At 39.5% G+C, this 26,786-nt stretch overlaps 1 protein-coding gene across 12 annotated transcripts in view; it reads right to left on the reverse strand.

Moving 5' to 3' along the window:
* Positions 1-26,786, reverse strand: part of TCF4 (transcription factor 4) — a 322,751-nt gene that overhangs the window by 214,291 nt on the left and 81,674 nt on the right. For all 12 annotated transcript variants that reach the window (XM_026649022.2, XM_026649017.2, XM_026649023.2 and 9 more), the window contains one exon: positions 3,471-3,532. In XM_026649022.2, the coding sequence (XP_026504807.1) occupies positions 3,471-3,532 (62 nt within the window). The remainder of the gene's footprint in view (positions 1-3,470; positions 3,533-26,786) is intronic.

Raw genomic sequence — 26,786 nt, forward strand, 5'->3', positions numbered from 1 at the left:
CTTTCCCCCTCGATTCTGAATAATGAAGAAACTTTATTCCCTCCATTGCCCTCTTCCACTGAGTTTGTTGGGGGCAATGCGTTCCAAAATTTATTTGAAGCCGGTTTAAAATTTTTATTTTGTTAGTAATTAATATGTGTTTATTTTGTGGACACACCTGCCTGGTAATTGAGATAATATACCAGGGAGCGTGGTGCTGTGCAAGCCGTCGAATGACTTTCACCTACTATGTCAGTCTTTCTGCTTTCACATCAGTTGGGGAGAAGAAAGAATATATCTGGGGTTTTTTTTAAATCTCCTATCTGTAAGTAGAAATTTGCCATTTTAACCCAGTGGTTGTTGCACGCACACAAAGGCAAAATTTGGCCTGAAGTGTTTGGGTGTTTAATACTACTTTTCTCATTAAGGAACAAGACTCCAAAGCTAGGAGGATTAACCCATGAGCTTAACTTTATGCACTGTGAGTACTTCCACTGAAGTCAATGACACTAGTCAAGTGTATAAGTTAAACACATGCGTAAATCTTGTCAGGACCAGGGCGCACATTTTCAAAGCATCCCTAGCCTAGCCTCCCAGTCTACACTCACAATTATTGTACCTGTGCAAAACCTCAAAAGTAATCACAAAAATGAACAAGCGTTTGTCCATCTGTAGTGCTGCTATTACATTTGTATTTTCAAACACCGTTACTAATTTCTCACAGCACCTCTCTGAGGCATAGAAATATCATCCTCATTTTCAGATGGGGAAACTGAGATGCACAGAGGTCAAGTGATTTGCATAAGAGAACCAGAAAGCTGATATGGAGCCTTGATGAAAATTCAGGATTTCCCCCCCAGGACTGTGCTCATTTCTTTATATCATCTCATGATATACGGCTACACTCACGTTCAGATATGTATGCCTAAATAATTGCGTGTGGAAATGTACAGGTTAATTTTCAAAACATTTTTTTTTCTAAAAGCAACCACAAGTGTCGAGGGGGGAAAAAAGGTTAAAAATAAAACTGACAGATGTGTAAAGTAATGATGTAATGGATGCTAAACCAGGTATAATAAGAAATGGTGATTGGCTTTTCCTCTTCTATGGAAATGGTTGAGATTCAATCCTGATATGCAGTAAATGGGGAAAAAATCATTCTGCTCAGCTGGCTGTAGTGTAATGCAAGGCTAAGTAAATTTACTTAGACGTGTCATTTGGCATGTTAGCCAAAGGCAGAATCTGCCCATAGGAGAAAAAAAAAGAAAAAGAATGGACTGAGTATATGAACAATAACACTGTCTTTCACCTCACTGGACTCTTACTTTAGGGTGCTGAAACATAGCTAGCAATGCTTGCAAGCCCTGTTCCTTCACATTCATTAAGAGACAATTAAACAGCAACATAAACAAACTTTTTAAATAAGGGTGAAGCCACATTTTGCCTTGCATAATTTTATATCATGGATTTACAGAATACACAAAGAAGTAGTCTTGATCCTGAAGTATATACTGTAATTTTTGAGCCCAATCCTCAGAATAATATTAAGGCCCTGATCCTGCAACTGGACTGGGGCACAGGCTCAAAGCTTCTGACCCCAGTGAGCGGTCTGCCCAATTAAAGAGCTCAGGACTCGGCCTTTTTCAGAGAGGGAGGATTGTGCAACCCTTACTTACACTGGTGAACTTTTACTTATGTGAGTAGATTCAATGGGACTACTGAGGTGAGTAATGGCCCCCAATGTATGTATGGGTTATACAATCTGGCCCATAAGTGGACAGAGCTGTTGGTGGGTGTGTGAATATATATATAAACAATTTTATTGGAAGGGATATTTCTTATTACTCAAATAAATGGAAATTGAATCCTGAGTCTCCACGCAATTCTAAACACAACTTTCTCAAAGTCAAAACTAATGAATTATGTTGTATTCCAGCTATTATAAAAATAACAAGAAATATAGTGTGTCTCAGTAATTCCCATGGTAGGCAGTAGTTCAGTAATGACACTTTACTGTAATAGGAATTAATTTAATGTTAGTGTGTGTGCGTTATAATGTGAGGAACAGGAAAGATTTCCTCATCTCATTCATATAATGCATTAGAATGTCAAACTTGACAGCTGGAGCAATGGGTTGGTAAAGTTACTGGTAAGTAGGCAGATCTTACTGTACTTTGAAGATTAAAGTTAGTAGCACATTGCCTGAAGACAAGAGAAGTCACTATCCACAGCCCTCTGAAATGTTCTGACTTTGGAAGTGGAGGAATTATCCCTTCAAGTTTGGGGGAAAAGATTGGTAGGCTCTAAATACGTTTGAGGGCTACATTTTCAAACTGGCTACCTCTGCTGTGCCACCAAAATATGCACACTCATGAGCAAATAGGTAAGAATTTGTGCAAACATGCATTTGTACATGCAAAATAGGTAAATGTGAATGAAAACTAGTCCTTGTGTACACAGTCACCAAGTTTAAGGATATAGATACATGTTTGCCTACAAATGAACAATTTAATAGGCCGATTGTAGGCCTCTAGTTGTTGAAAATTGTTCCCAAAATGTTACAGATCCCTTAAGCCTCACATACATAGCCCGTCATGAGTTAATGATTTGTTCTAAAGATATTCAGCCTACACCCCCACCAAAGCAGGGAATATCGGTTTTTAAAACGTATACTCTTGGTAAGTCTTGAACTCTGCCTTTTCACTGAAGAAACCAACAGAGGCTGAGCAGAACGTTGAGGTAGGGCAATGCAGATATGGTCACCTGAAGAGAGGTCTGAAGTAGAAAGATGCTGTAAATGGCCAGATTGAGTGGGAACAAAGAAATGTGGGCTCAGATTTTGCCACCCTTGAGAACACTTGTCTACTCATGAGGAATAGTAGCTTTCCCTTCCAGTAGTTCCACTTCAGTGGGACTACCCAAGGACTGAGGAATAATCCTGCATCTTGGCAGGGAGTTAGATTAGATGACCCTTTGTGGTCCCTTCTAACCCTGTAGTTCTATGATTCTAAGGTACCATTCAATGTTAGGAAGAGTGGCTAGTATCTGACCCCCGGTGATGAAGTAGCACATTTTGAGTGTACAAGTGCTTCCCAATACTATGCAATGGATTTTTTGCATGTAGGTATCTGTGCCAGTGAGACATAAAATCTCCCAGCAAGCTAACTACAGCAAGTGAAATGTCAACAATAACAAAAAATGCCTCTTACAGCACTGAGATAACATACAGTGTTGGATCAATGGCTGATACTGACTAGCAAGGCAAAATGGCTAATGAAAATTCTTGCTAGCTGTTAGCAGGAGTGGAGCAGGTGTCAAATTCAATCACAGGATCAGATAAGAATGTAAAAAAGCAATTTTGAAGAGAAGCTGGTCTACAGCCAACTTTGCATGTACATTTTTCTATGCAATCAGGTGTAAAACTCAAATTTAAGATTGTAAATTTACATATGCAGGAAGTCTGGTTTAGGAAAAAGATTAGATATACTTACCCTGGATGGACTAGGATGTCCTCCATTCCCCCAGGACCCTGAGCTAGTTCTGTCTTCTACATCTAGGGACAAAAAAGTTCTTTAGGCTTTATTGCAATAATTCTTTCCTTTTGTGTAAGCACTTTTAAATTAATGTTTCAAATTAATCTCCTGTTGCCTTTAATTAAGAATCAGGCATAGGGCTACTACGATGATAGTGGCTTCTGACCCAACCACTTAAATTAACTCATTTAAATTCACAGCAGAAATGAACTGGACCCTCAGGAACCAGAGGTTTGAACATAAAAATTACTTCAGTGGCTCAGTGTTTCGTGAGACTTAAAAACCTGACTCTGATGTACCAGTTAAAGTTGTACCAAAATCCTTGCCACAAAATACATATAATCAAACATCAAAAATAAGATGTGGTGAAACAGACAAAACCCAGAAGCTAATCTAAAACATTTTCAAGGTAAATATTCCTACACAGATCCTCACTCAGACCCAATTCAGGAAAGAATGTACTCAAGTCCCAGTGAAGTCAGGAGGAGTTACGCACATGCTTAAACGCTTTCCTGAATAGAGATGGATGTAATTACATACTTAAGCATTTTCCTGAATTTCCTTAATGCCTGATGCAATGCCTATTGAAATCAATGGGAATCTTCCCATTAGTTTTGGATGCTTTCAGTAGTGTGCTCAACCACTTAAACGTTTCTGCTCCCTCTCTTTGAGGCAGTAGCAACATACAATATGAAAGATATGGCAAAACTGCAAAGAGGTAGTACAGTCTAGTGTTTAGAGCATGGCCCAGGAAATCAAGACTCCTGCATTCTTTCCTGTACAAAGCAACAGAGGGTCCTGTGGCACCTTTAAGACTAACAGAAGTATCGGGAGCATAAGCTTTCGTGGATAAGAACCTCACTTCTTCAGATGCAAGAAGTCTATGACTGGGACCTGGTCTACACTTCAAACAAAGATTGACATAGCAATGGAGCTCAGGAATGTGAAAAATCCTCACGTCTGAGTGCCCATCTAGCCACTGGTGCAGACACAGCCAGCCTGACAGAAGAATGTTTCTGTCAACGCAGCTACCATCACTCGGGGAGGTGATGTTCCTACACCCCTTCCATTCCTATAGGCTGCATCTGCACTATGGGGTTATCTACAGCGCCACAGCTTACCACAATAGCCCCTGTAGTGTAGACATGGCCATAGAGTGAGAATCACTTTCTCTGGCCCATTTTATCCATTTGTAAACTGGATAGCACAATATCTACCTCAAAAAGGTGCTGTAAGGCTTAATAAATTACTCTTTATGAAGTGCTTCAAGATCCTTGGACAAAAGGTGATATATAATTGCTAAGTGTTACAGAATGCAACTCTAAATTTCCCTTGACAGAACTGGAGGAGTATTACAAAAATGTTATTTCAAGGGTGGAATGCTGTTTCATAACATTTTTCTGTTACTGTTTCTCTTGATGCTACTGTAAACAGAATAATTTCTTTTATTCTTTCTGTTTTGGTCTTTCCTAGGGTAAGAAGAGTTGTTTTTTTAATGAGGAGTTTTTATTACTGTTAAAATTGTCACCTCTGTCATAATGAGTTTTTATATTGTTTTAGATGGGATGTTTCAGAAAGAGAAGCAGACTAGCTGCTTCAAAAGACACCCCAATTGCGAACAGATGTCCCTCATGGATAGTCAGACAATGAATTGTGTGCTTCAGGGCAGGCCATGTTAGTTCTAAGGTTGTATCAAGGCCCAGGAGAAGAGGCTACAGTCCCTAAACTCTACTGTTTAAGGCTGAAAGCATTATATTCTTTGTGATGTACTCAAGGATGCTGGAGTAAGCTTGTATGACCACTGTCCTCATGGAATCCTCAGTACACTCCGTTGGGAATCTCATCAGGCTATCCCAGTTACCAAAAAACATTTAATGACTAAATAAGGTGCCAATCCAGCAAAGCACTTAAGGACAGATTTAAATGTAAGCATGTGAGCAGTTCCATTTAAGTCATTTTAATTTAGGGCATTCGTTCAAGTCAGTGAGAATACTCATATACTTAAAATTAAGCACATGCCTCAGAACTTTGATAGACTGGGGCCAGAACGGTAAATTTCATTCAGTCTCTTTTCATGATGTGTTATATTTCACTAAATCTGATTTTGCCATTAATATTATATTTGAGGGCCCCTGTTCTGACCAGCAAAAAACAAAAAACAAACGTGCGGGGCGGCCGGAGCCAGGGTGCAGGGGGACTCCCTGCGCTGCAGACGTGCCCTGGGCAGTGGAGTTCGCGCCCTGGCTAGCGGGGTGGGGGGAAGGTGGGGGAGCGGAGGGAGAGAGAGAGAAAGGGTGCGGCCAGGGCTTCCTTCAGCGGGGCGCTTGCCACTTGGCACTCGGCCCCTCGCACCATGCCGCCTGCCGGGAGGGCTCCGCACCGCTCCGGTTGGCGGGGAGGGAAGGACGCGGGCTGCCCTGCCGGGCTTGCTGCAGACCTGGCACTGGCTGGGGCAGACGGAGTGCGCAGCCCGCTCCCAGCAGGGCACTCCCCTCCTCCGCACCGCCGTCCACTACAGGGCGGCCAGAGCGGCGAACCAAAAACAAAAAACAAAAAAACCCTGCGGAGCGGCAAAGCAAAAAAAAAAAGGATTGGAGGGAAGCCGCTCCTTAGAGGCTGCCACCCCAAGCACCCACCTCGGCTGGTGCCTGGAGCCGGCCCTGGTTCTGACACTCCAGGGTCACATATTCAAAAGGACCGGGGCTCAAAGGGAACTGGCACTCACGAATTTGAGCTGTGATACTTTTTTTGAAAGAGAAAGAGTTGATGTATGTCCCAGCACTTCTAGAGCCTGATTCAGGAATAGAAAATGTTACAACATGGTTGAGTTAGTGCTGAAGAAACAAGCTTGACTTCAAAAATTACCTGACCGTGTAGTGCTTGATTTTAAGGGTTTTATTTTAAAGCACCTTTATGTTTCAAGGCAAAAAATATCTAATGTAATTGTGGATATTTTCATTATCCATATACATGTCTAGTCCTTTTTGTACTCCTTCTAAGAGGTTGGTCTCAATTATATCTAATGGCAATGAATTCCACAGGCTGTGTTGAGAGAAAAGTATTTCTTTTTACCAATTTTATATTTGTTACTTTTTCATTTCTTTAAATGCCACTGGTACTTATATGATAACAAAAGTGAATAGGAGTGCCCAATTTACCCTCTCTTTACCATTCACATTTTGTATACCTCTATCCCATCTCTCTTTTTCCCCTCCTACCCAAAACAATCCTGTAATTTTAAATCACTTTTCACATAGAAATCTTTCTATGCCTGTAATCATTCCTATCACTCATCTCTGAATTCCCCAATATTGCCATTATATCTTTTGGAGTTAGTGTGGCCATCAATGAACACAGTATTCCAGATGAGGACATAAGTTTGGCACATAATGCACTATCACATTTCATTATTATTCTTCAACCTATTTCTTATGGATTTAATAATATCATTGCTTGTTATTTGTTAAGCACAAACACTAGCTTTTAATCTAATTACACAAAAAGACATATTTGGTCTAGATTGCTAGAGGAATTTTAATCACAGCATTGCATTTAAATATATGTGTGTGAGTATATATAATATATTCTGATATAGATAACTGGGTATCTAACAGTACATTTGCACTTCTAACTTAGGTCGGTTAAGCATTTGAGGAGCAAAGCCATACATTAGGAAATCTAAAATATGGGTAGTATGACTATTAATGTTTTGTAAACAAATTATTTTTATCTTAAAGTTTTTTGTATTTAATTTTATTTTTTCCCATATAATAATTCCTATTATCTCAATAAAAGTGTAAAGTGTTAATAACAAAAGACATTCTCAGGTAAATATTTAATTAAGCTCTAGACAAAGAAAGAAAATGTGTATCATTTACCTGACAGATCAGATCATCCATGCCATTCGGTTAATTAAGCAGGATTTTTTTTTACAAATAATTTGTGTTATGTAACTGATAATTAATGTTTTCAGGTCCTGATTTAAAGCCCACTGACGTCAGTGGAAATGCTCCCATAACGAGCTTTGGATCAGGCATTGGACCACTATGCAATGACTCTACTATAGCTTCCAAAATTCATATTAAACCCCTTAGGCAAACTGGCAATAGTGCATGTTATGCATATCTTTGTCCATGAAAATATCTCTAACTTTCTTATACCGTCTGCTTTATATTTATAATGTTTCTTTCTTCTCTTTCCAAAATACCAAATATGATTACATGAGAATATAAACTAATCACTTACCAGGTGTGCCAAATATCAGCCTGCAGTAAATGTTTATGGCTGAGTTATAAACCTCCAAAAATGGAGTTTATAATGTAAATGCTGTCACAGTGTTAACGATACTGTTGCAAACATCACCAACAAACCAAGAAAAATACTACAAAACTGGTCTTTTAGTTCCTAAAACTTACTGTGAAAAATAATGAAGACTTGCATATTTGAAAAGGCTAAAATAATTCTGTGTGAAACTGAAAGTGAAACAAAAGTTGCCACTCCGGGTAGTGTTGTTTGCATACATTACATAATAGTAATAATAACAGTGCTTTCACATTTAAGCAGCACATTTTAACCCCAACACCTCAGGAACAATGAAGGCTGATTTTACAAACTTAACTTGACTAACTTTACTCACATGAGTAATCCTATTAACATTATAGCTTGCAGTATCATCCGTACAAGGCTGACACTCAAACCTACACAGCCATTTGCTGATCCCAGACAGCGTAGTCTCCTTTCTCCCTCAGTGTCTGATGAAAGTCTGGGAGCAAATTAATTTAGTCTCCGCTCTGTTTTGATGGAAATTGCTGATAGGGAGAAAACATCCAAAGGACTGGGCCAGGGCTGTGAGTGTGCCTCCTACTGAATGTATATATCCATCTTTGGTCAATTCAGTTTACAGTCCTCAGCTGTATTGTACCCATAACTACGGTACTCTTGAATTCCCAAGTGACAAAAGTGGCATGTAATGCTTTTCTTTTCTTTCCATCTACAGCTTAGCTCAGAGACTGTGAACATTCCTTCCTGCTGTAGTACTCACCATAGTAATCCATGCCTGTGTAAGGATAGATTACTGCAATGTGTTCGACTTGAGGCTGCATTTGAAAAGCACCTGGAAGTTTGAGCCACTGCAGAATAGAGGCTTGTCTAATGAGTGGACTGACCTCTCACGAGCACATAACACCAGTGCTCCATTCTCTGATGTGGTTGGTGATCTGCCAGAACAAGAGTCTGACATGCTTCAAGGGGCAGTGCAAACTGCATCATCTTGGTCAAGCTTTTAAAAGGGTGCCATCAACCTGAAAATTACATGTGTGTCTGAAAGCTTTGTATCCACCTGATCCAGCAATCTGATCCGTGGAGGCAAACTCTTGCACGTGCATGGAGGACACTGAAATCCACTGTACTCTGCACGGATGTAAGGACCCACTTGTGTGGATCCAAATGCAGGATCAGGAACACAGTTGCAAGTAACACAAAGATTCATATAGCTGACAGCAAGTAGCAATATTTCCCTAATTTTTAAATTTGATTATACTGTGTTTTTGACAGCACTTTGTGTTGTCAGTTTTACCGGTTCCCCTGTCTGGTCAGTTTGCTCCTTGATAAAATAATTCTTATGACCATCAGCCAGGAAGCAGAAAAATCCTTATAAAGTTTACATGTATGATTTTTTTTTAATAAGGGCATTATTTAATGCATGCTCTATCAGAAACTTTCTTTCTTTAAATTTAGTTATTTTTTTAAAAATCCATATTGTCAGGCCCTTTTATCTGATCTAGGGAAATGCAACCTAGATGAAGCTACTGTAAGGTGAGTGCAAAACTGGTTGGAAAATCGTTCCCAGAGAGTAGTTATCAGTGGTTCACAGTCATGCTGGAAGGGAATAACAAGTGGGGTCCCGCAGGGATCAGTTCTGGGTCCAATACTGATCAATATCTTCGTCAATGATTTAGATAATGGCAGAGAGAGTACATTTATAAAGTTTGCGGATACCAAGCTGGGAGGGGCTGCAAGTGCTTTGGAGGATAGGATTAAAATTCAAAATGATCTGGACAAACTGGAGAAACAGTCTGAAGTAAATAGGATGAAATTCAGTCAGGACAAATGCAAAGAACTCCATTTAGGAAGGAACAATGCACACATACAAAATGGGAAATGACTGCCTAGGAAGGAGTACTACAGAAAGGGATCTAGGGGTCATAGTGGACCATAAACTAAATATGATTCAACAGTGTAACACTGTTGCAAAACAAGCGAACATCATTCTGGGATGTATTAGCAGGAGTGTTTTAAGCAAGACACGAGAAGTAATTCTTCTGATCTACTCCGTGCTGATTAGGCCTCAACTGGAGTATTGTGTCTAGTTCTGAATGCCACATTTCAGGAAAGACGTGGACAAATTGGAGAAAGACCAAAGAAAAGCAACAAAAATGATTAAAGGTCTAGAAAACATGATTTATGAGGGAAGATTGAAAAAATTGCGTTTGTTTAGTCTGGAAAAGAAAAGACTGAGAGGGGACAGGATAAGAGTTTTCAAGTACATAAAAGGTTGTTACACGAAGGAGGGAGAAAAATTGTTCTTCTTTACCTCTGAGGATAGGACAAAAAGCAATGGGCTTAAATTAAAGCAAGGGAGGTTTAGGTTGGACATTAGCAAAAGCTTCCTAACTGTCATGGTGGTTAAGCACTGGAATAAATTGCCTAGGGAGGTTGTGGAATCTTCATCATTGGAGGTTTTTAAGAGCAGGTTAGACAATCACCTTCAGGAATGGTTTAGATAATACTTAGTCTTGCCATGAGTGCAGGGGACTGGACTAGATGACCTCTTCTGTGATTCTTGGAAGCAGTCCCACTGAAATCAATGGAACTACTTACATGCTTAAAGGTAAGTCCATGTTTTGTGGCTTCCTGAATTGAGGTTTCAATATCCTCTGCTGGGCAGCACCCTGCAACTGTGTCACCACCTCCTTTTTGCACTGCGTGTGCCAGCTCCCAGAAGGCACTATGGATTGCTCAAAAATCCCAGGGAACGGCAGATACACCAAAACTAGGGTGCTCCCAGATTCTCAACATCCCACAACAATTCAGGATAGCTGGGACTAATAAGGAGAAGGAGGGCTGACTCGGGGAGGGTAGAAAGAGGGTCAATAAGTGGGTGGGTTTGGTAGCTTATACCAAGTCAGAAGGAAGTTCCTAAAACGCTGTTCTATTTACCCACATACGCTATTCAGTACCAGATTAGAAAAACTGTACTGATAGAACAGTTACAGGGCATGCCCCTCCTCCATCCCCTTTCTCTCTATAGCCCCCACACAAGGCAGATTATAAAAGATGACATTTCTACTTGTCCTAGACTTCACTGAAAACTCCTTGCCATCAACCTTGCTTTAACTTAAGCCTTTAAAATACTCAATTTTTTCCACCTATGTTAAAGTTGTGGCCTGTGATCTGAGAGTGACAAGCAATCGCTCTTGGACATTATCTTCAGGGGTTGTGTCTTAGCTTTCAACCAATCTTCTTTGTATTTAGACTTAAATGTGCAAGCCACACTATATTACTCTGCAAAACATCAATGAGAAGGCTTAATTAAGTAACACTGACAGATAAATCCATTTCTTTCGCAGTAATCAAATCAAAGCAGGTTGACATAACACAGGAACTTAATACAGTTATTCCCTTGTAATTGGAAAAAGGCCCTTTACTTCTCATTAAAGCAATCTTCTGGGTATTGGCATAATAAGAAGGCTCAGGGCTTTAATACTGCCCTATAAAAGCCTCAAGATACAGACCCCTTAAGCAAACATGCCTGATTATCTAATTCCTTGATCACAGCGGAACATGTAGTTCCTATTGTTTAAAACTACTAATTCTTTATCTCAGTTACAGTTTTAAAAAAGTAAATCAATATGAAGTACACGTGATGGAGATCTCTAAAAAAACAAACCCTAGGACCGGGGGGGGGGGGGGGGGGATGTATTCTTTAAACATCTCCAGTTCTTCATCTTGAAAAATGCACTCTGACTAAGGTGAAAAGATTCTTATATACATATAAATGTATCAACATTATTCATAATAACAACTTTGATTATATCTATACATTTGTTTTAAAATAAATAGTAACCTTGCAGAATATTTTTTTACCCCTACAGAGTGGAAGAAAACTCTTGCAGATTCTGGGTGAAGGCTTCCCATTCTTGATATGCTGCCACCATGGTGCCCTATTTCCAACCCTCACCTTTGACAATGTGGAAGGGCTACAAAGCCCTTGCCTATGTGCAACAGTTCTCTCTGCATGCAAGGTAGAATCTTGAATGTCACAGGCACGGGTTCAGAGCTTGTCTGATGGGTTATTCTCAGCATGAATCCCTGAACAGTTCTATTTGCCTGTAGCCATGATGGGGTTATATGTGGCATAAAACATCAAAGTGCTCCACGAACAGATGGAAGTCTGTCCCTTGCATATTTGTTCGTTGTTCTTTTTATTTTGTTTGCAGGGTTTTTTGAGTGAGATGTGGTACACTATCAACAGTCAAAGGCTAACCATTCCTTCATAAAATGGTACTCAAAACAATTATGCATTTTTCAATTTCTAGAAATGAAAAAAAATGATCAGCAATTACTATTCGGTAAGTTGACCTTAATTCACCATAAATTAGTACTACAGGTATTCCAAAAAATAATTCTGTGAACTCCTAGGCCCTGATCCTGCAAAGATTTAAGCATATGTTTACACGTCATGAGTAATCTCATTAAACTCAATGGAACTATTCATAGGGTGAAATCCTGGACCCACCCAGAGAATGTAAAGTTGAATATGTCTTTGCAGGATCAGGGTCTACTCAGAAAATTAAATTGACCTAGCTATGTCTCTTAGGGCTGTGAAAAATTTCACATCCTGAGTGTCATAGTTAGCTCGGCCTAATCCCCAGAGTAGGCTCGCTAGGTCCACGGAAGATTTCTACTGCCTCTCAGTGAGGTGAATTATTAACTACACTATGGAAAAACCCCTCCTATTGATGTAGGAAGTGTCTACACTACAGTGCTACAGCGACAGAGCTGCAGCACCATAGCTGTGCCCCTTTAGCAGCTCTAGTGTAGACACGGCCTGAAAGGGCAACTTAACCATGAACAATAAACAACATGGGTTTAATAAAAAACAAATAATCTTGGACAAACTTGGTCAATTTTAGTAAACAAAGGGACTGCAGTGGATATAACACAGACTTTGTACAATGTCTCAATAAATCCAACTTGAAAATGTAGTTAAAATTGGCTTGGTTATGAGCAGAGACCTACCAAGTTCATGGTCCATTTTGGTCAATTTCACAGTCGTAGGATTTTAAAAATCGTAAATTTCATGATTTCAGCTATTTAAATCTGAAATTTGATGGTGTAGTAATTTTAGGGGTCTTGACCCAAAAAGGAATTGTGGGGGATCGCAAGGTTATTGTAGGGGGTTGCAGTACGGCTACCCTTACTTCTGCACTGCTGTTGGCGGCAGTGCTGCCTTCAGAGCTGGGCAGCTGGAGAGCGGCAGCTGCTGGTTGGGACCCCAGCTCTGAAGGCAGAGCCGCCACCAGCTATTGCGCAGAAGTAAGGGTGGCATGGTGTGGTATTGCTACCCTTACTTCTGCGCTGCTGCCTGCAGAGCTGGGTCCTCAGTCAGCAGCCACCACTCTCCGGCCACCCAGCTATGAGCAGCAGCACAGAAGTAAGGGTGGCATAGTACGGTATGGTATTGCCATCCTTACTTCTGCGCTGCTACTGACGGGGAGCTGCCTTCAGAGCTGGGTACTCGGCCAACATCTGCCATTCTCCAGCAGCCCAGCTCTGAAGGAAGCGCAGAAGTAAGGGTGGCAATACCGTGACGCCCTTAAAATAACCTTGCGACCCCTCTGCAACTCCCTTGTGGGTCAGGACCCCCAATTTGAGAAATGCTGGCCTCCCCCATGAAATCTGTAAAGTATAGGGCAAAAGCACACAAAAGACCAGATTTCACGAGGGGGAGACCAGATTTTACGGTCCGTGATGCATTTTTCATGGCCGTGAATTTGGTAGTTATGAGCAAACACATGGATTCAAAACCATAGTACTATAAACAAAGAGTAATAGGAAAAGCCAATGTACCAAGTCCGGGGGAGCTGCCTCAGTGCTGTAATACAGAGATCAGTATTAGGCACAGTTTCATTTAATGTCTTCATTAATGATTTGGGGAAAAAAAACCAAATGCAAATTACATGATTACATGATTACATTCATAGATGATACTAAGCTGGAAGGTGTTGTAAACTGTAGTGAGGACAATGAAGTAATGCTAAGGAATACAGTGTCCAATCCTGCAAGCCGTCTTTAGTGGAACTTCCATTGTCTGAACTCTCTGGGAGTTCCCCATAGAGAGGGCTTGGAGTTAGAAATATGGTTAGAAAATAACAAAAGGACATTTTTCCTGGAAAAATGCAAACTACTAACTGAAGAAATAGTCCAAAATACAGATTTTCAATGAAAGGAAAATGCTTGGAAAGTATTAACATCAAAAAAGATAGGGCCGATATGGGACAATAACTTAGTTGAGTTTGCGGCATGATAGGGTTTGAAAAAAAATATCACTGGCAAGGTTGGGATCCAGAGTCATCACATTATGAACCAGGAGGTGATACTCCCTTTACATATAACACTTTGGTGATACTGCACCAGGGCTGTTGCATACAATTCTGGGCACTTTGCTCCCAGAAAAAGGTCAACAAATTGGAGGAAATTCCAAGAGTAAAAAGAATATGTGAGAGCTGGAAAACAAAAGTGTGGATTAATTGCTTCAAGAAAGAGATAACATGTGAACGGTGAGATGAAATGACATGGTGATATGGACCTGACGATATAGTTGAGAACATAATAGTGACCAAAAAATGACATGAGTAAATAGACAGAAAAAAGAGCACAGCAGATGATCTTGTCAGGTTTGGGAATGATGACTGATGACTGACATATTGCTCCTCCATACATATACATGCTGCCTAACCATGTGCCACATGCAGAGCAAGCATTCAGTGAAAGTGACAAGATTATGAGATTAAGATTTGCACCAAGAAAGGCTTTCTGAAAGCAACCATTGTTTTCAAAAGCACGGGCTAGAGTGTCACGTTTTGAATGATGCTGTGGGAAAATAGCCATTAAGCTAACAAACTGTATTAGACTGATCTTATTTGATTGGTACTGCTGTTATTTATTAGAGTGCATGGATCACCGCCCCAACCTTTCTGTATAAAAACAGATCAAATTCAAAATCTCACACATCAGTCACCTAACCTTATGTCATACCTTCTACATTAGGAAAGGTGTGCCATGACTTTGTGCCAGGATGATTACAATCCTCAGCTTTCATCCAGCCTTCCCACAATAACTCTCCCGCTCCACCATCACAGAAATCAAATAAATTATTTACAGTCCCTGCTGACTGGAGTGAAGAAAAACAGAAAGAGAGAGAGACAGAGAAATACACCTAATTGTGTACACTCTAAAATGCTGAGAGGGACTCAGATACCAAAATGATGGTACTGTATAAAAACAGATAGATTCAAGTTTCCTGCCACAAGATAAACCTTGCAGCTACTCCAAGATAGAAGTTGAAATCACAGCTCTTTTTAAGTCAGTGAAAGTTTCACCATTGACTTCAGTAGGGCCAGGATTTCACCCACAGTTCTTTATGTTTGCTTTAGATTCAGTGTAAAGAAAGGGAAGAATAACGTGAAATACAGAGCCAACCAGCATGCTGGGAAATCATCACTATTTACTGAAAGTATGTAGTAATAAAGAGATTAATTAAGCATCCAGTATTTAAAAATCTGTTTCTGAAAAATCTCCACTCTCTCAATTTCAGAAAGACACAAATGCTTAACTGTGTGTTTTCTTAATTTTCCTCTGAACAGTTGCCAACCAATACTTTTAAAAAAATACTAAAAATACGGTGCTGAATAAACTGAAATTCCGGACAAAATAACTCTAGAGGAAGTAAAGTTGTATATATATATATAAGTGCAAAGTATTATTTATTATTACTATTATTCATAATATTTGGGTTCCAGAAATTATCTAAGTAAAATAACAAAATGCTATGACAGAGCAGCATACATACTGGAATACAACAGTCTTCTAATGTATGGCTATATATCCACTCTTAATAATTAATAATATATATTTTTTGTTTCTGAGTTTTCTGCTTTGAAATTCACCTGGAAAGTAAATGGATAGGTGACGTTCCAGAAGATCAAATTTAGGTGAAGTTTTGGATGATCAGCTGCTGAGCACAACAGTTAATGTCAAAATATTAAACAAGCTAGTTTTCCAAACAAAATGACATAATCAAAATTAATATATATGTTTATTCCCTGAGAAGAGGATACACAGTATTTGTATTGGAAATACATGCATTCCAAACCACTGGAACAAACTATCAAGAGAAGTGGTGGATTCTCCATTTCTTGATGTCTTCAAATCAAGACTAAATTCCTTTCTGGAAGAAATACTTTAGTCAAACAAATGTTATGATTCAGTCAGAAGCAAGTTATTGGGCTCAGTACATGGGTAACTGTGTGAAGTTTAATGGCCTGTGTTATCCATGAGGTCAGACTGGATGATTTAATGGTCTCTTAAACTCTATGAATTTATGGATCTTAATGCACACTGGCATACACCTATCCCATATCTGCCTAGTTCCTGTGATATAATCATAAGGGTGGATTGCAGAGAAGAGCGACAAGATGATCCTCCTCACAAAGGTAATTGCTACCAGGAACTCAATCTTAAAACAGAAATAGTTAAGGAAGACCTAATGATGTTCAAGCCTTGGTTTCTGCAATGAAAGGATTGCTAGGAGGGATCCAGGTCTACTTGATATGGGACATCTACGGTCAGGAGGAAAAGCTGGGGTAAAGTCTACAGTCACAATTCTGCCAATGAAATTGGGTCCTGTCAGGAAATTAGATGCCTGACAAACCATGCATTTCCAAACTGTTTGAGTTCTTTCAGCTGAAACAACTGGACCATGTTTTTTTTTTATTATTATTTGAAGCGTTCTTTCCAATGGATGTTCACTTTCTGACTGGACGTTCATCAAGATTACCAGCTGGGTAATCTCAGGTGTAAGAGTGCATGAGCTTTGTTCCACCTGAAAGACATCAAAAGAGTGCAAGTCCTATGTACTGGTCCCTTGGTCCCAGAAGAGCCACCCCTCCATGTGTAATGCCACCAAGACACTTTCCCTGCAGAGGGCTGCCACTGTTATCATCATCATGTGAAGGCCTTAGGGACAGATGCCAGCCCCAAAGGCGAGAGCCGTGAACTGGAAATGCAGTAGGGCTACACTAGTATTCACCTTAGTAGAAATGATGTCTGGGTGTAAAAGTTATTTATGTATGCATCCTGAAGGAGATTTAACACAAGAAAATCTCCTGGCTTTCAGGAGAGTTTCTATTCTGATTCTTTCACCATTCCCAATCATTTTAGATACAAAACTACTCTTTTGCTTCAATTCCAACTCACCCACTTTTGCCACCATTACGTCATGCAGATAGGATTTCAAAGAAACATTGTTTGATCAAGGAATGGTGCAGCAGAGTTACTTTCCCATGAAAATGTGTTTGTTTTGAGAAAATCTTCTCTTTTCAGGTGACTGGGGAGAGAAAATAGGAAGTATCCTAAGAGCAACAAGTTCACTGTACTCACAAACATACCCTTCGTAATAGAACTTGGAAGAAATTTGATTTGACACAACACTTTTCTAAAGAGGAAAGTCGGAAGGGCGCCTCCACCAGGTGGAGTTGGGAACAAGTTTCTGGTTCAGACTCCAATTTCAGTTACATCAGTATAAAACCAGAATAACTTTATTACACTTTACTGAAGATTTTACACCTGTGTAATTGTGAAGAGTATGTAGACCTCCATATTTTCTGTGGAGGTGAAGAGACAGTACCCTTTCCTGACTGCTCTTTAAATCTTCTTAGGAGGTGGTTATATGAAGGAATGGAATTAATGTCTAGCCTGTAGGCTAAGGCTAAGGAACCTTTATAAACCATAGTACCACCTCAGGGTTTCATGCTTCTAATCTTCTAGATCATCTGATGGTGAGGATCTAAGATTTTCCTCTTTTTCCTCCTTTTCTTCAAGATCAGTTTCTCTGTCTCCTTAATTGTGCAGTTGGCCAATGACCTGATTGTTGATCTGCCTTAGTCCAGCAGCTTGCTCACTTGGAAAGGGTGGTAAAATCCTCTGTGGGAAAGGCACTCATGATGGAGGAGGAACCTGTAATTGAGGCCTGATGATGCCACTCTAAACAGTGAAGCTGTTGTTGTTGTCCCTAGAACAGATGTTCTTGAGCCATCACTGGATAAAAATAGGGCTTCAGATCAAAGAAAAGATTTAATAGGGATGGAAGGGGAACACATCTGAAGGGCTGGAAAAGAAAAGGTTACAGTACAAAAAGAGTGCATAGGAACTGCCAGAAGTATAATTAAATAAGCTAAAGGCAAAAGGAACAACAACTTAGGAGGACAGGAAGTGCAGCCCACATTCCCTAGGGTGTTCAATGGATTGGGTGTTACAGTAACCGCCTGGGCAACAGAGAAGAAGAACAAAACCATGCAGCTCACGCTGGCAGCAGCAGAGAAAAAGAATGATTTGTTTAAAAAATAAACTAGATTCCGTTTTCTAGTACATTAGCTCAAAAAGCTTATTGCTTTTCTGCTCTTGGAAACATACCACCAGGTGTTCCTTCAGTGAGTTTAAAGCACTCTTGGGAAGGTGAGTTAGTGATATTAGTCAGCTGTTGAGTGGCTTTGAACACGGAGCTCTTTCTCAAAAGTTAATCACAAAAAAGGTTCTAATGAAAACCGTGTGGACTGCAAAGATCAGCTAGGGTATATATTTTCCTTATTACATTAACATACAATACTGAACAGTAAAATTTTGAATACTATAGGAAAGTACAGTCTGTTTATCAAAAATCTGACTGGTTTTTTTTAGGTTGGAGCAAATGTATGAATTTACATTTAATAGGGATTAATAAGTACTGCTAAGTGCTTAGAATCTGTAGGTAATGTACAGTACTTACCGTATATACTCGATCATAAGCCGGTTCGTTTATAAGCCAACCCCCCCAAGATGGATAAGTAAAAATGGAAAAATTTTATAACCCGTTCATAAGCCGACCCTATACTTCAGGGGTCGGCAAACTTTGGCTGCCAGGCCATCAGGATAAGCCGCTGGTGGGCCAAGATGCTTTGTTTACCTTGAGCATCCGCAGGCACAGAAGTAAACCTAAGTAAACAAAGTGTCCCAGCCCACCAGCGGCTTACCCTGACGGGCCAGGACACCAACTGGTGGGGAAATTTTGCGGGGGGGCAGAAGCTGGGAGTCAGGGGAGTAACCCCTGTGACCACCCTCCACATGACCCCACCGCTAGCCTGGGACCCCCACACTCTCCCCATCCCATCCCTTCCCACCTTATCTGGGGAGGGCCAGGGGAGGATGTCTCTGGCCTGGCTGGAGCTGCTCCGGCAGGCTGGGCAGCACGGCCGCAGCCTGCTCTGATGGGCCAGACCGGGCGGCGCGGCCGCAGCATGTTCCAGAGGGCTGTGCCGGGCAGCACGGCCGCAGCATGCTCCGGTGGGCCGGAGGAGAGCAGCATGGCCAGAAGCAGACAGACTCTGGCCTCGCCTCTTCCCTTCTGGCTTTGCTGGCTGTGCTGCCTCTCCTTGCCCCCTCTGTTGGTGGGGAGGGGCTGTGTCCCACCTCTCCCTCTCTATACCTGTTCATAAGCCGGCCCCCTTCTCTGGTGCTTCCTTTTACTAAAAAAATTCGGCTTATGAACGAGTATATACGGTATTTCATCATGTAAATCTGCCAATATATTTTTATTCTGATCAGTTAAACTCTCTAGTAATCCAGCCTTCAGTTTCTTCTGAGAAGAGATTGTCAAGTGTGTTGAAGTGTGCTGACATGATCTAACGTCCACAAAAGACTAGATGGAAACTAAAAAAATCTTGTTCATGGCCAAATTCACATTTGATCTTTGCCTTCAGAGGGAAAATATTAGCACATCAACCATGGAACGTAATTAAAGAAAAGGGGTTTAAAATTGGAAATGTCTTTAAATGAAAGAATGGAAACAGAGACTACCTTAGATACATAAAAATGACAGGAAGAAAGCAAAAGATTCTTTTTGCATACAGGACATACTAATGTTTGAATACATCCTAGTCCCTGCTAATTCTTTCTTATTGTAGGAGTTATGGATATGTCAAAAAATGAAAAGGGTGGGAAAAAATACCAGAATTTAAATATAATTATTTATCACTTAGACTAGTTGAGGATAAAGACAACATGGTCATGTGGTCACTTGGGAAGTCAATTCATGTGTCCAAGGGGTCAAGAGCAGAGAGGTGGAAAGAAGTTAACATTGTGGAGGGCCATGAAAACAAGAACAAGGAACTTGAATATGATTCGAGAGACAACGGGGAGACTGTGAAAGGATTTAAGAGCAATTGAATATGGGTGCAGCATCAGGTGAAGTAAAGCATTTTGATTCACTGGCAGTTTGGGATATCAGGAATGTCAGAGAATAAGCTAATTCAGACTTGGACAAGAGTTTTTGTGGTGGGGAAGGAAAGGAACATAAATATATATACAAATGCAACATGCAGCAATTCACATATAATTATCCTTTACGTTGCAGCAAATAGATTAAGAACAGATTTGAAGTGGCAAAATTCTACTACTTACTTGATAAACAATTTACTACTGGTTTGCTCAGGGGATTAGGTACAAAGCTTTCCTTTTTTTCAAAGAAGTAGAACCAGCTGCCAGATATATACAATACACTTCAATAGCGTCTGTTAAAGCCACAAATAATTGGAAATTTCATTTGAATCAGATGGGCAATTTATTTTATGCCTGAATTTGCAAAGTCTATACAAATATCCATGGACAGTTTGGGTCCTCACTTAACAGCATTTGCTGTAAAACTTTAACAGTGTAAACAAACAAAACTGTTCTCAATATTTATTAATATTCATAAAAAAAGAACTAGATTGTCCTGCCTTCAGATGAGGTTATAAAACTTCACATGATTATTCAAATTGAGTTACATAAGCTATTTTCTAATACACATATGACATAGGCTTCCCACATTATGGACAGCTGACTTTCACATATCCTTTACATTTACGTTTACAGAAATCCAGCTATAAATCTGTTTTTTAGCAAATATACTGACACTAGAAAAAAATGGTAAAAGAGAGTTTAATGTACTTTAAATTCTTTAAAATTCACTGATACAATTTTTGCCTCATCGGGTTAGTGGGGGTGTGCGTTGTTGTTGGTTTGGCTGGGTTTTTGGAGTAAAATGTCTTTTTTTCTTCTTGATCTTCATTTTAATCTGATGGGGGGAGGTGCAGGGGGCGAGGTTACTGGCTAGAGTCAGACTTTACTATTATCCACTTTTCTGTCAAACACTGTTATTCAGATGCCATTTTTGTCTATTGTTTCCTTGTTATGGGGTTTTTTACATAAATATATATTTAAAATACTTTAAAAAACAAAAAAGGGTTTTGATCTATAACGTATTATTTTAAAATACTTAATTCTTCGATTAATCCAATAAACTAAAGGCACTCCAAAGCCATTACTGTTTATCAGATGAATTCAGATGATATACATACATTCCAGAATCACATGCTAAAAACGTTTTAAGGTGAGCAGATTTATTTTTTTAAGATAATTCATTTTAGTCTTTGGTCATGAAAGTCGCAATAGGAAGTAAGGGAACACTTCAGATCCAAAGTACACTTCACTTCTAAATCCAAAGGAAGTGGAGGAAGCTTCAGATCTGAGGGGACCAAGCACATAAGAATATACTGTAGAAAACAAACATGGACTTTCCAAGAGGGTAGATTATATAATCTTTTCCCTCTCTGATTCTGTGATTCTTTTTTCTTTCTCTCCTGATGAACAAAACTCCTGTGGATCACCAGCTTCCAATCTATAGGACGCCACTTTATCAAGCACCCTACTGGCGACTTCACCCCTCTCCCACCCCCTCTCTCCCCTTCCTCCCTCCCCCCCCCCCGAACCACTCTTCAATCATGGGCCAGCAGGTTAATTTTATTTTGTTTCACAGTATTATAAAAGTTTTTTAAGTTCACTTTGATGCACTGAGGAGAGAATAAGAAATATTGACATTCCCAAGGATTGAATGACTGTTCTGAAATAACACAGGGGACCACAACCAAGTCCAAGGGGGAGGATGCTAGGAGGGACCGAACGGTTTTAGCAACTGAGAAGGGGTCTGCATATATTTGTCACTGGGATCATTCCTCCCCCTTCTACTCTGCTGGAACTGCCTAATATACTTATTAGAACCAATTCTTTTTCCTACGAGTAGAGTAGGTAGGTTCTACTGTTGCTTTGTGATATCTGAGAAGTGTTGGTGGCACTACGGGCCAGATTTTACTTCCTCATTTTAATGTTTGCTCTGTTCCTTCTCTGAGGGAATTCTGCTTTAAGCTCCTGAATAAAGCTATAATGTTTCCTGCCTTCTCTTGTGTGATCTAAATACTAGAGCTTTATAATGGAAATATGAGCATTATTAGAACATGCCAAGTTATTGTAATATGCAGGCATGCACTAAATCAGGTTACAAACAATAACAACACATTCATCTTCTGAGCAAAGAAAAACATTATGATCAACATTTTCAAACTTGGACAAGTAAATTCATATTTAGTGACCTACACAAAAATGGCCAAACTTTTAAAGATGCTGAACACCCACAAGTTCCATTGGTCAAATATACTACTAAAGATCGGATCACTTATTTAGGTGCCTAATTTCAGGTTTCAAAGTACGAAAGTTTAGGCCTATATGAACAATAAGCTATACTCTCAAGGTATGGTAATGTTCTAAAGAAAAACAGAACTATAGCAAACGGCACTTGATTTCTGTAGGCGTTGTGAGACATATGGGTGCCTGGACAGATGAATAGAAAAGATTCCAATTGTAAAGCCACGCCTCCAGTACACACATCCAATGGCCTCTATTCCACTCTAAGATTCAAAATCAAGGGACCTTGAGAGGTCATCTAGTCCAGTCTCCTGCACTCATGGCAGGACTAAGTATTATCTAGACCACTATCTAGTATTATCTAGAATCATTATCTAGTATTATCTAGAATCAGTCATGAAAGCCTATTCCAAAATAACCATCACCTACAGTAGACAAAATGAAACATTTTTGCAACAACCCAGTTCCAGCAAAGTGAAGCAAAGCAGCCTCCATGTGATTCAATCAGAGAGCAGTCAGAGCAGGTGGTCTGATCATTATTTCAGTTAAGTGTGCCAACTTTTTGCCAACACAGCAGTTATACCATGATATTTGGTTTAGCAGGCCATGAAATATTAGGAAAAACTGTACTCAAGTAATTAAACCTAGATAATTAATTCCTATGGTCTGTATTTTTCATTTTCTTAAAATTAGTTACCGGCACAATAGTCCCAATATCCCTTTGACATAGAAAGATGTACATAAGCACATCGTTGGACCTACACATGTACTTTTAGAAAAATCTGTGCAGTGTTCCTTTGAAACTATTTTATTCTTTCAGAGTTAGAATAAAATGTTAACATACTACCTGGTATATTACTTATTCAGGATCAGGTTAATATTCAAAGAGCCAGGCTAAAGGTTCTGGTTTGCTGGCTGGGAAATACGCTACAAAGGATAACCAAATTTCTAAATACCTATCCTCTTTTTGGCACTTCTCTTGTGCAGCTACATGGTCTGAAAATTCTTCCATTACAAGGATGGTCCATTTTTCACTATATCACAATTCCATAGGAAGAGGAAATACACATTTCCAATAATGTGCAATACAAAGTCTAGCTGCTAACATTAAAAAAGAAATGAATTTGCCATTCTGTTTAAAATGTAGATCCTTTACTGGAGCAGTAAATAAGCAGGTCAGGGGATCTCTAGGAAGTCAGCATTTTGTCATAAGATTAAACTATTTAATATTTTCCTCCCCATCTAATCCTGGACACAACCACCATATGTGCAAGTATGTCCCATTTTCCCCACAACCCCTCCAACAGAGTGCTCCCCTCGTATCAAAAATTTGATGGATCTTAACAGGAGTCAAATACCATCTTTATTTTAAAAAAAATTCTTTATGAGCTACACAAATTGAAGATGTGTAAGAAATCAGAGATGGGAGAGATTTGTGAAATCATTTTGTCCTATCCCTGTAGATCAATGCAGTGTATTCTGAAGTGCTTTGTCCAGACTAGTTTTGACTGACTCAAAGTTTAAATATTAGATTTAATTTACCTCTTAATTAACAAAGATAATCTAGGACGTAGTGTGATTTACAATGGGAAAAAATCTCAAATTGCTAAAATAAGCTGAATAATCATATGGAATAGCATTTAATAATTTGCTACACAGTTACGCCACATTAGTAATCTCATTAAACATTGGCAGCAGTGCTGCAATATATCACTACGATCCAGGGAGAGCACTAGGGTTCCCATAAGGCAGGGAAAAGGAACAACCAGGTTAATGCTCTTGTTCACATACATTATGTAGATTATTTCATAGAATAAGTCAGTACAATAATTTATAGCACCATGCTGACAATGCCATGCTAAGCACAGTATAAATATTCTCGTAAAAACTATATGCCAGGATTTCAAAATAACGGGTGCCTAGAGTTAGGTTCCTAAATCCTAATTGAAGCACTTAAATAAGTGGCCCGATATTTAAAAGTGCTGAGCACCTAGAAGCTCTCACTGATATCAATGATTTTCAAAAGTGGTGGGTGCTCAGCACTTTTTGAAAATCAAGCCACAAGTTTTGGTGCTGAAATATGGCATTAAAAGCCTAATTTGTTAATGATTCATGATCTCCAGAAACTTATAAACTAGAGCATGATTTTCATAGGTGCAGAGAACCCTCATCTCTTATTGATTTTAAAAGGGTGATGCACACTTCTGAGAAATGAAGCTCTTTGTCTTAAAAGGATGGGTTGAAAAATCTGACATGTAAGATTTCAGCATGAGAATACTTTATGGAAATCTTAAATGAACTTAGACCCCTGATCCTGCAATCAGACTGCATAGGCAGCCCGATACTCCTGTGGGGCGATCCAAATGAAGGATTGAGACTTATATTATCTATTTTTTTAGTTATAAAGATGCAAAAGGAAAAGAGAAGTCAAGGTTTTTAAGATTAGTTTTCACTCACAGAACCCAGTGGTGCCTTGTCCTAAACAACCATTTCCAGGCTATTGCCCTCTCAGATTGACTAGTGACTTTTGACACTTTGAGGTTCGAAAAGTAAATACTCGGCAATTCAAAATTACGAAAAACAACTCATGGGCTAAATTCTTCTCTCAGTTACATCTGTGAAACCTCAGAGCAGAATTTGGCTCTATATGTTTTGCCAAAAGCTAGACAAAAATATGTTCCTCTGACATGCTTCTTTAACATATACACTACTACACTGTGATTTAATAGCACAGGGGTTAAATTATGGGTTTGGGAGCCTCAGGCAACTTGAAGCAGGGTGGAAATGGTGAAGAGTGAGAAAGTGTTGGTGAGTGGAAGCCCAATTTGTATGATCAGTGGAATAGTCAGTCGTAAAGCTAGGAGCACTCCCAGCACTGTAAAAATTTAGGAGCATCACCCCATTAGAAGACAATACTCCAGTGCCAAAACGTTGGAGGCTTCTAGGCCATGTCTCACTGCTGACACTTTAGGGGATGTAGTCAGATGAAAGGCGTTGTCAACAAGAAATTCCAGTGCTACACTGATTCCTGGCTGTGTTTTCAGCCCCTTGGGGCTGTTAGCAACTGGCATAATGCAGAACTGCAGCAGGATGCAGTGAATTCTATGATGAACTTTACGGAATCTTTACACACAAACCTACTGAGACCGCATTCTGGGTGAATTAGCAGATCCTATGATCTTGCCCTCTGTTTCTTTGATTTCCTGCTAACCCAGTCCTGTGGCTCCCCATTCCAGTATGAGTCATTACCTTTGCTATGCACCCCAACTTGTTGTGGGTTTTTTTTATAAATCAAACCTAGTGAAATATTATAAATGATTGAAAACCCAGTTTTAAAAGCTTCTCTTCCATAGACAGAGAATGACTGAAAATAAAGTAGTTCAAACTGAATTTTTTCCTCAATATTGTGTATGAATGTAAGTTTGAATTAAATTTCTATATAAACTTCAGTACTACACTCTTATCTAAAACAGATTTTTTTTTTTACAGACCACATTAGCAGCTGGGTTGTGTACCTCTTTGGTCAGTACATGACTGGTTAATTCCCAATATTTATGTTTCTTGGAAACACAAAGATTAGTGAGGAATGTGTAACTGGAAAAAGTTGAGGTAAAAAAAAATTAAAACAAAAACCACCAGAGCGGCTCATTCTCCAACTGACTGTTGCAAGAGTCACAAATTGTGACCACCACTGCAGCTAATAAAAGTTATCTTGAATACATACTGTGGAAGTCTGATGAAAGGGAAGTCAAACACAAACAGTAGAAAAATAACTAATGAGAATAAAGGACCTTTTCTGTAAAACTCAAAGTCTTTTGAGATTGGCACTATGATTTAAGTCTACTTCAGAATGGTTTCAGCCTCACTAAAATTACATTATAACTAGCCCTGAAATATTTACATTTAAAGGGTATCCTAATACCACTTAGCAAACACCGAACTCACTCTCAGTCAATGTACCAGTACAATAGAATCAGAAGACAACCTTTACATTACTGGCCAAAGATGTGGAAAGTTCCGGAAATATTGAGGTAGCAATACATTGTTCAGATGCCCCAAAGAAGATCAATAGGAATCTAGGCTGCTATGAAAGGGTATTATAAGCAAGGCAAGGGAATTTATTATATTATTAAACAAGGCCACATGGAGGCTTCGCCTAAAAGTAACTCCATCCAATTTGGGGCAATCTATCTGGGTAGAGACGCAAATATCAGAGGACCAGGGAGGAGCTACAAAAGTGCTTAAACGTTTGGCATATCTTTGCTGAGAGATTAAACAGGTTGATATCTAAGAAGGGAGCATAAAAAAATGGGTATCTATTCAAATAGCAGTAACAGAAAACTGCTTTCCCTCCTCTACCCTAAAGCTTAAATAAAGGCTGGGATTTTAAAAGAGATCAAAGGATGTAGACACCCAACTCCCCTTGGTGCAATGGGACAA

The sequence above is a fragment of the Terrapene carolina genome, unplaced genomic scaffold (genome assembly GCF_002925995.2).
Source record: "Terrapene carolina triunguis isolate 2854851 unplaced genomic scaffold, T_m_triunguis-2.0 Scaffold69, whole genome shotgun sequence".
Lineage (NCBI taxonomy): Eukaryota > Metazoa > Chordata > Testudines > Emydidae > Terrapene > Terrapene triunguis.